The 10662-nt window shown below is 42.6% G+C and overlaps 1 protein-coding gene across 1 annotated transcript in view; it reads left to right on the forward strand.

The window, feature by feature from the left end:
• LOC139159167 (galectin-6-like) overlaps positions 1-6641 on the forward strand; it is a 28383-nt gene extending 21742 nt beyond the window's left edge. Inside the window, exons 7-10 of the mRNA XM_070736519.1 lie at positions 450-611; positions 1746-1834; positions 3999-4158; positions 6495-6641. Coding sequence (XP_070592620.1) covers positions 450-611; positions 1746-1834; positions 3999-4158; positions 6495-6641 — 558 coding nt within the window. The remainder of the gene's footprint in view (positions 1-449; positions 612-1745; positions 1835-3998; positions 4159-6494) is intronic.
• Positions 6642-10662: the final 4021 nt, after the last annotated feature.

Below are 10662 nucleotides of genomic sequence, written 5' to 3' on the forward strand. Positions count from 1 at the left end.
AAAACAAAATTTCTTTTATTATAAAAGTAGAAAAATAAAACATGTCACGAGGGACAACACAACAAATATGTCTTCACATGATAGAGGTAAAAGTGGAATGGAGTTTTCAGGAGGAAGAAGGAGGAAGTGATGTTAGTTTTGGCAGGATATTACATCATAATAGTAGGATCTTAGTAAGGCACACAAAGTTAACTCTTTAATTACTTAATGTCTCTGGGGCTGGCGATATTTAGTGTGACAGGGTCCAGGGTGGAAAAAAAATGAGTATTGAAATAAAGGTATCTTCCTTTTTTACATGAACACATTTTGACTTATTTGACCCCCATATAGGCCCATCTGCTCAGCTTTGGTATGGGATGTATTCACGGCAAAAATCAAGAGGTTTTTCCTGCAAAGCAATTGTATGATCCCAATTGAGACTTGATCCCTTTGGCTTTTTCCTCTGACAGATCCTGGTAAACAAGAAGCCCTTCTGTATCTATATGCACAGAATTCCACCACAAAATGTGAAGGTTATTAACGTTAAGGGAGACGTGGCGCTGCAATCTCTGAATGTGACAGAAAGACCAATGAAGGAGAGCATGGTAACCATTATCAATATCGACATGTTGGTACCTTCTGAACCTAAGAATTATTTGCCTGGTTGACAGAGGATATGCAGGAAAAGTCAATCAGGGAGAGATCCTTTTATTTATTTATTATTTATTTATTTATTAGATTTGTCTCCGAAGACTCGAGGCGGCTCACAACAACAATAAAAAACAGTATAAGCAATGGAACAAATCTAATAATAAGAATTATATAAAAAACCCCAACTGTTAAAAAACCATACAACACATACGTACCAAACATAAAATATAAGAAAACCTGGGGGAGATGTCTTAGTTCCCCCATGCCTGGCAATATAGGTGGGTCTTGAGTAACTTGCGACAGACAAGGAGGGTGGGGGCTGTTCTAATCTCCAGGGGGAGTTGATTCCAGAGGGCCGGGGCCGCCACAGAGAAGGCTCTTCCCCTGGGGCCTGCCAAACCACATTGCTTGGTCAATGGGACCCGGAGAAGGCCAACTCTGTGGGATCTTATCGGCAGCTGGGATTCATGCGGTAGAAGGCAGTTCCGGAGGTATTCTGGTCCAATGCCATGAAGGGTTTTAAAGGTCATTACCAACACTTTGAATTGTGACTGGAAACTGATCGGCAGCCAGTGCAGGCCACGGAGTGTTGTAGAAACGTGGGGAAATCTGGGAAGCCCCACAATAGCTCTTGCGGCCGCATTCTGCACAATCTGAAGTTTCCGAACACTTTTCAAAGGTAGCCCCATGTATAGAGCACTGCAGTAATCGAACTTCGAGGTGATAAGGGCATGAGCGACTGTGAGCAGTGACTTCCTGTCCAAATAGGGCCGCAACTGATGCACCAGGGGAACCTGGGCAAACGCCCCCCTCGCCACAGCCGAAAGATGGTGTTCCAATGTTAGTTGTGGATTGAGGAGGACGCCCAAGTTGCAAACCCTCTCTGAGGGGGTCAATAATCCCCCCCAGGGTAATGGATGGACAGATGGAATTGTCCTTGGGAGGCAAGACCCACAGCCACTCCGTCTTGTCTGGGTTGAGTTTGAGTTTTGTATCATATAGCGGCTCTTCTGTTTGGCACTTCAAGATCTATAGACTACAACTGCTTTGACCCCAGCTAGCAGCCTCATGAGGGGTGGGGCATTGATTATAACCTGGATTCTTGTCTATTTCAGCTGGTGCCTTACACAGGTGACATTCCTGGAGGTTTGGAAGTCAACAAGAACATCACAATACGAGGCTCTATTCCGAAGAATGCTAAAAGGTCTTGGGTTTCCTTTTCATTTGTGTCTTTTTGGACTCAGGCAGGGGGATGGAATTGTAACCATTGGGCATCACTGTCTTTCTACAGTCAGGGCCAGAGGTCCGAACCTTCCAGTGCCTCCTAGGCATCACACATGTCAGCCCATTTAGCCAACATTTTATCCCTGCTAACAAGTTAGATACCAGGGTTCCAGTTTATCTTTGCACAGCAAAATGTCAGTCTTAAGGCCTTTCATTGATCTTATATGAGTTTCCCATCTCTTGTGCACTTCCACAAAGAAAGCCCAGAGGACAAGGGAAAGGCAAAGCACAATTCCACACATAATCTGTGGAACTCACTGCCACAAGAAGAGTATAACTTAGGGAAAGATTGGCCCTACCTGGAGCAGGAGGCTCTCCGCACAGTCACTCAGGCCCTTATCACCTCCCATCTTGATTATTGCAATGCGCTCTACATGGGGGCTACCCTTGAAAAGTGTCCAGAGATTGCAAATTGTCCAGAATGCAGCCGCGAGAGCTGTTATGGATGTACCTCGGTATACCCATATATCACCTTTGCTCTGCAAGCTGCACTGGCTTCCTATTAGTTCTCCAGGGGATTCAGGGTGGCTTACAAGATAAAAGTCAATACAAAAATTATAATCACAATCATAAAACTCCAAATCCTAAAAACTTCATATTAAACACATTCATTGCAAATCACCCAGTCACAATCATACTATCGGTTGGAGCAGAACGTTTACGCTTTACGCCCTATGCCTCCCGATAAAGGTATATTTTTAAAACCTTTCCAAAGGCCAGAAGATTGGGGGCAGGGCGAATCTCTGGAAAAAGTTGATTCCAAATGACTGGAGCTGCCACAGAGAAGGCCCTTCCCCCAGGCCCTGCCAGGTGACATTGCTTGGCTGACAGGCCTGGAGAAGGCTGACTCTGTAGGATCTAACCTGTCACTGAGATACATGAGGCAGGAGACAGCCCCCTAAGTAATCAGATCCTAAGCCATGTAGGGCTTTATAGATGATAACCAACACTTAAAATCGTGTTCGGGTTGCTTTTCTCCTTGATTAGTTTCCACCAATTGCTTCTTGTCCTGCCTTCAGATGCATCAGCTGCTTTCCAGAATAGGTTGATTCCCTCTTCTTTCTGGAAAATACTTTTCATGTGTGTCTCATATATTGCTCACCAAGAGTTAGATTACGGCAGAACACAAATGCAATGAATAAATATCTAAAATGATAAATAGAACTTACACATTTAGCAGCAGTCAACACAATAATTAACATTTGCAAAGAGGAACAAGAGCCGTCTTTTTTCTTTCTCTCTTAGTCTTCACCCATGGAAGCATCTGGCAGGCTGCTATTGAATCAAGGGACTGGGAGGGGGAGGAATCAGGTTTCCTTTTATTTATTCCAAGGATCATAGAAACATAGAAACATAGAAGACTGACGGCAGAAAAAGACCTCATGGTCCATCTAGTCTGCCCTTATACTATTTCCTGTATTTTATCTTACAATGGATACATGTTTATCCCAGGCATGTTTAAATTCAGTTACTGTGGATTTACCAACCACGTCTGCTGGAAGTTTGTTCCAAGGATCTACTACTCTTTCAGTGAAATAATATTTTATCACGTTGCTTTTGATCTTTCCCCCAACTAACTTCAGATTGTGTCCCCTTGTTCTTGTGTTCACTTTCCTATTAAAAACACTTCCCTCCTGGACCTTATTTAACCCTTTAACATATTTAAATGTTTCGATCATGTCCCCCCTTTTCCTTCTGTCCTCCAGACTATACAGATTGAGTTCATTAAGTCTTTCCTGATACGTTTTATGCTTAAGACCTTCCACCATTCTTGTAGCCCGTCTTTGGACCTGTTCAATTTTGTCAATATCTTTTTGTAGGTGAGGTCTCCAGAACTGAAAACAGTATTCCAAATGTGGTCTCACCAGCGCTCTATATAAGGGGATCACAATCTCCCTCTTCCTGCTTGTTATACCTCTAGCTATGCAGCCAAGCATCCTACTTGCTTTTCCTACTGCCCGACCACACTGCTCACCCATTTTGAAATCACTACCCCTAAATCCTTCTCTTCTGAAGTTTTTGCTAACACAGAACTGCCAATGCAATACTCATCTGAGACATCTGCTTTGTTCTCTCTTTCTAAGTTTTCACATCAATTTGAAGGCTGGCCAGGATGTTGTTCTGCACTTTAATCTACACATGGGACAAAGAACTGTGATCCGCAACAATTTTCTGTATGGCAGGTGGGGAGCTGAGGAAAAGGACTTGCCCTTTAACCCTCTGCAACCTGGGCAGAACTTTGAGGTGAGCTGGCTTTGATTACAGCAAGGAGGGACATCTGGAGGGAGGCAATCAAAAAAGTTAATATGTCAGTCATTGCTCTGACCTAGACTTCATCAAATTGTGAAACAAACTCCTTGTCCCGAAAAGCCTCTTTTTATTTGGCCGATATGAATTCTTAGCAAAGTCCCAGCAAACAGTCTTTCAATGGTGAGTGGCAAGCATAGACCTTATCAGTCCTTGTATAGTTTTATTTATTTTTATTTATTTATTTATTTTGTCCAATACACAATGAGGGCTTTAGTGGGTATATATCTATATGCACATAGTAAAATACATGATGAAGGTTATAGAGGAGATACTCATAGTAAAATATATCTAAGAAATAATAGAAAAGAAGATATAGTAATAGAACATATCAATGAAAGAATAGAAGAAGAGATATAGGAATAGAAGAAAGGTATAGGAGATATAGGAGAGCAATGGGACAGGAAACGGAAGGCACTCTAGTGCACTTGTACTCGCCCCTTACTGACCTATTAGGAATCTGGATAGGTCAACTGTAGATAACCTAAGGGTAGAGTGTTGGGGGTTTGGGGATGACACTATGGAGTCCAGTAATGAGTTCCACGCTTCGACAACTCGGTTACTGAAGTCATATTTTTTACAGTCAAGTTTGGAGCGGTTAATATTAAGTTTAAATCTGTTGTGTGCTCTTGTGTTGTTGTGGTTGAAGCTGAAGTAGTTGCCGACAGGCAGGACGTTGCAGCATATGATCTTGTGGGCAATACTTAGATCTTGTTTAAGGCATCTTAGTTCTAAACTTTCTAGGCCCAGGATTGAAAGTCTAGTCTCATAGGGTATTCTATTTCGAGTGGAGGAGTGAAGGGCTCTTCTGGTGAAGTATCTTTGGACATTTTTAAGGGTGTTAATGTCTGAGATGCGATATGGGTTCCAAACAGATGAGCTGTATTCGAGGATGTGTATGGCAAAAGTTGCCAGGCCGATAGCTTCTTGATGCAATGCTAAACAAGGACATACTTGGCAAGGAGTCTCTCAGATAAGCAAATCTTCATACAAATGAACTAATTATCTCCTGAAAACACCACTCCTATTTCACTCCTATTTATTTCCTATGGGTGTGGCCATTCAGCATCCCTTTGTTCTTTTATTCCCGAGTCAACCTCTGTTCCTTAAATGTTCCTGTCTCCTGGCAGCTCTGTGCATAAGCACATTGGGAAGATACCCCAGCTGTTCTTCAGCCCCACCTATCTCCAACTCTGAAGGTAGCTGATAATTGTCAGATGGCCTGTGTTCTTTGTGCTGACCTAGACTTCCTGATTAAATAAGATGGCACAAATGGCATCCCACAAAACTATTTTATTTGTAATGGCTGGTAATTGTTTTAATTAACAGCTGTAATAAGTCCCAACAAAGGAAAGCAAGTCCAACCACAGTCTTTCAGGGAAAGGCAGATAACACACACGGACCTTGCTGTTCTTCAGCAAACTGCCCAGGACTAATTTGCAGGATGGAATGGGTCTTTCCACCTCCTCCTGTTTTCCACATCTGATTGGTTTCCAGTCTTCCACCTCCGATTATTGGGCTCTGCCTTTTCTCCTTCACTGAAAGGGCCTTAGCTGTTCAGCCCAGCCATTCTGTCACAGCCCCTTCCATCACAGTCGCTTAGTCACAGCCATTTCTCCAAACAGGCACAAAACCCCATTCGCCCTGGGCTTTTGAGTGCACAGGACACTTTGCTGCCAGCCAATCAGAGGACCAAGAACTCTCCTTCTTCTTTGCATGGAAATTTCCTCTCGCTCTCTATGTATTTGTACGGAGGGTTTTTCTCATTCCAGCGAGATTCAACCCTTTTGTGCTCTATGTGTCCACTAGTTTTCAACCCTTCCCAAAGCTTTGTTCAGGGGTTGTTCAGAGTGGAAGGAACCAGAACAGAAGCTTTGGGAAGAGTTAGAAACTAGTGTACACATAGAGTGCAAAAAGGGTGAGTCACCTCTTAAACACCGTCTTTCAAGTTTGAAGAAACCAAGGCATTGCAACCTGCTTTCATATGGGAGGTGTTCCATTTCCTTGATCATTCTTGTTGCCAGCTGCACAGGCCACTGGTGCATCATCAAGTTGATCTCCTCTTGAATGGGATCCGTTATCAGCTGTACAGGCCACTGGTGGGCCTCAACAGTTATGACTCGCCCCAGTGAAACCCCAATCTTATGTTTTGGTGATGCTTTTTTATTTTGATGCACATTACAAATGGCATGGACAGCAGATCCGTTGCGTAAGGATCAAAGTTAATCCAAATGTACTGGTTTGCCACACTAACATTCTTCCTCTCTTCCCAGCTCTTGATCCACTGTGACAACCACAAGTTCAAGGTTTACGCCAATGGCCAACCTTTCTTCAGTTATACCTATCGTTATGTCCTTATTGAAAATGTACACACTCTAGAGATCAAAGGAGATGTGACTCTTTCCTACATCAAGTACTAAGCAATTGGGCAGGAGGAACAGAACAGGGGTAGATTCTAAATTACTTCACTGTCAGTTCATTTCCTCCTGTGCTGCAATGCCGAAAAATTTGATTTTTTAAAAATGCTGTAAACAAGATCGTGATGCCTGTACAGAAATTAAAAAAACAAGCAAACAAACAAATGGTGATGCCCATGGATCAGCACTAACTAACGCTCCTCGGAGAGGGGCGGCATACAAATCTAAATAATAAATAAATAAATAATAAATAAATAAATATACTGGTTCTGTGACATCATTGTGACATCACCAGCATTTTGCTACCAGTTTGGGTAAATTGATGTAAACCGGGAGGAACCCACATCTGGAACAGAACACTGACAACACAAGCCCCCTTTCTCTCTCTCTCTCTCCCTCCCTCCTCCCTCTGTCTCTGCCAATATACTTGTCTTGTCTTACTAACGCCTCGTCATACAAGCTTTTCGAGATACAAACATGGGGTTTTAAGATTTTTTTGCCTCTTCTTACAAACTATTTTTACCTTACAAACCCACCACTGCCACTGGGATGCCCCGCTTCCAGACTTCCGTTGACATCGAAGCACCCGTTTTTGCGCTGCTGGGATTCCCTTGAGGCTCCCCTCGCTGGGAAACCCCATCTCCGGACTTCTGTGTTTTTGTGATGTTGCAGGGGAATCCCAGCAGTGCAAAAACAGGTGATTCGCTGGCAATGGAAGTCCGGAGGTGGGGTTTCCCAGCGAGGGGAGCCTCAGTGAAATCACAGCATCACAAAAACGCAGAGGTCCGGAGGTGGGGTTTGGAGGACTTCAGTGTTTTTGCGATGTTGCAATTTTAAGTATATTTAAGTATATTAAGTAAAAGTATAGTTGAGAATATTAAGCAGCATTTTTCAATAAAGCATCTTGATCAAGTAATGCAACAGGTTTACTTTTCTCTCTTATGGATTTGATTTGTGGATGATAGCAAACACTTTTTTGGGGGGGGGGAGTTGGTATCCTCCAGACCTGTCAGAATGATATTTGTCAAACTTGGCAAATGTAAGGTGTGTGGATTTCAACCACTGAATATCTGAAATCCTAAAGAAGACCTGCCACCTTATTGATCCATCGTCCTAAAACTTCTGATAAATCCTTCTCAAATCCCTCAACTCATTCTTTTTTACTTCTGCGTGTATACACAGGTGAATGCCAGGTGGTAGAGATGAGGCAGAGGAGAGAGTTTCTGGGTGTGAGTGAAAGGCATCACTAGCAGAGGTGGTGTGCTTCCATTTAGAACTGTACTGAAGCTTTTTCATGCCACAGAGATACTTCAGATTACATTGGGGTGGGCGGGTTGCCCAACAAAGACCCCAAAGGGCAGGGAGGGAGGGGGTCCTTTCATACTTTTTTAGGGCTTCAGCTCCATCCACAAAAGGGAATTAGACAGCTAGAGCTGGGAAGTGTATGAGTCTGAGTGTGGTATGAGTGAGTGTGAATGGGCATTGCCACATTGAGGCATTGAGCAGCAAGTCATCCCAGGCCCCTTTTGGACTGAAAACTGTACATAGTACTCCAAATGTGGTCTCACCATCGATTTGTACAGAGGCAATACAACACTTGCTGACCTATTTTTGATTTCCTTCCTAATCATGCCAAGCATGGAATTTTTTTTTTTTACTGCTGCTGTTCACTGTGTTGACATTCATTGAGCTGTCCACCAAAACCCCAAGATCCCTTTCTTGGGTTGTCTCAGAAAAATTGGTCCCCATCAGATGGTAGGTATAATTGGGATTCTTTGCCCCAATATGCATAACTTTGCACTTGTTTGAGTTAAAATGCATTTGCCACTTTGTTGCCCACTCACTCAGTTTTGAGAGATCTTTCTGGAGCTCCTGACAATCAGTTTCACTTTTCACTACCTGGAACAATTTAATTTCATCAGCAAACCTTGCTACCTCACTATTTACTTCAACATCCAGATCATTAATGAATGAATTAAAATGCAAAGATCCCCAAACTGAACCTTGGGGTACATCACTTCTCACTTCTTCCCATCCAGAGAATTGTCCATTTATTGCCACCCTTTGCTTCCTACAATTTAGCCAGTTGCCTTTTGAAAGTCAAGATATACAATATCAACTAGATCCCCTTTATGTGTTTATTTACACCCTCAAAGAATTCTAACAAGTTAGTAAGACATGATTTGCCTTTGCAGAAATTATGTTGATTTTCTTTCAGCAATGCCTGTTGTTCTATGTGTCCAGTAATTTTATCTTTAATAATGGTTTCCATCACTTTGCTAGAACTGAGGTTAAACTGACTGGTCTATAGTTTCCTGGGTCACCTCTGGATCCTTTCTTGAAGATCAGGCTTACATTTGCCTCCCTCCAATCCTCAGGTATAGTGCCTGATCTTAGAGAAAGATTATATATTTTAGCTAGAAGTTCAGCAATTTCACACTTGAGTTCCTTGAGAACTCTAGGGTGGATGCCATCTGGACCCGGTGGTTTGTTGACATTTAGTTTAGTGGGGTGTGCAAGAACATCTTCCTTGTTTATCTCTATCTGGTTTAATTCTTCTAATTCCCTTCCTGAGAAAATTAACTCAGTGGCAGGCAAATGCTCTCTATCCTCCTGAGTGAAAATTGAAGCAAAAAAGTCATTTAGTCTCTCAGCAATCTCCTTGTCTTCTCTGATTATCTCATTCTGACTATTGTCATTGAGTGGCCCAACTGTTTTTTTCTGATTGGGTTCCTGCTTCTGATGTACTTAAAAAAGTTTTTTAAAATTATTTTTTAATAATAATGGCAGGAGAAGGATTGCAAAATCTCCATTCCCACCCCATTCCAGGGGAAGGACACTGCAAAATCTCCATTCCCAACCCACTCCAGGGGAAAGATACTGTAAAATCCTCATTACATCCCCACTCCTGAGGGAAGGATATTGCAAAATCTCCATTCCCACCTAACTCTGGGGCCCGGCAGAGGTGATATTTGCCAGTTCTCTGATCTGCTCAAAATTTCTGCTACTGGTTCTTCAGAACCCATCAAAATCTGCTGGATTTCATCCCTGGACCTGGCCCAGTCTGATCCCTTAGGAAAGTAAAACTCTCAAATCCATTTGTTTGCAATGAAAAGAACATTTATTTTAAAATGCTGGCTGCAGTAAAGTCAGGAGGAATCTGAAGTTCCCATGTAGCAATACAAAAAGCAAACCCTTAGGTCCCCTTTGGGAAATGCTGAGATGTTTGCACTGATGAAATTCCACACTCAGGGTGAACAACCTTGAAGATGCCTGGCACGCACTGGTTCCAAACTGCTTTGTAGATTAGTAGATAATCAGGGGTGGGCTACTGCCTGGATGGGGGGAAAACACAGTGGGGTAGCAAAAATGGAGCTCCACCCCAAAGGACCCAATTTGCACTGAAGGTTGTTGAAAGAAAATGCATAATCTACTACTCTGCAAATTAGTGAAAAATGGGATAGACAAAAACAAAATCAGATGGATTGAAAACTGGCTGGCCAACCACAGGCAATTAATAGTTCTCAATGGATCCATGTCCACATGGAAAGAAGTAAGCAGTAGGGTACCACAAGGATCAGTTTTAAGCCCTGTATTCTTTAACATATTCATCAAGGATCTAGATGAGGGAATAAAAGGGGAACTAATTAACTTTGTAAATGATACGAAGCTGGCAGGAGTAGCCAATAGGATAGGCTCGAGATTCAGAAGGATCTTCACAGACTTGTACAGTGGGCCCAAACAAACAAAATGAAGGTCAACACAGAGAAAAGTAAAATCCTACAGCTAGGTAAGAAAAGCCCAAACCATACCTACAAACTGGGTGAAATCACACTCAACAGAAATGACTGTGAGAGGGATGTTGGAGTCTTGGTGGGCAACCAACTAAATATGAGCCAGCAATGTGCAGCAGTGGCTAAAAAAGCCAATACAATCTTGAGCTGCATCAACAGAAGGATACACTCTAAGACTAATACTGCTCTATAAAGCCCTAGTTAGATCACACCTACAGTACTGCATTCAA

The sequence above is a fragment of the Erythrolamprus reginae genome, chromosome 2 (assembly GCF_031021105.1).
Source record: "Erythrolamprus reginae isolate rEryReg1 chromosome 2, rEryReg1.hap1, whole genome shotgun sequence".
Classification (NCBI taxonomy): domain Eukaryota; kingdom Metazoa; phylum Chordata; class Lepidosauria; order Squamata; family Dipsadidae; genus Erythrolamprus; species Erythrolamprus reginae.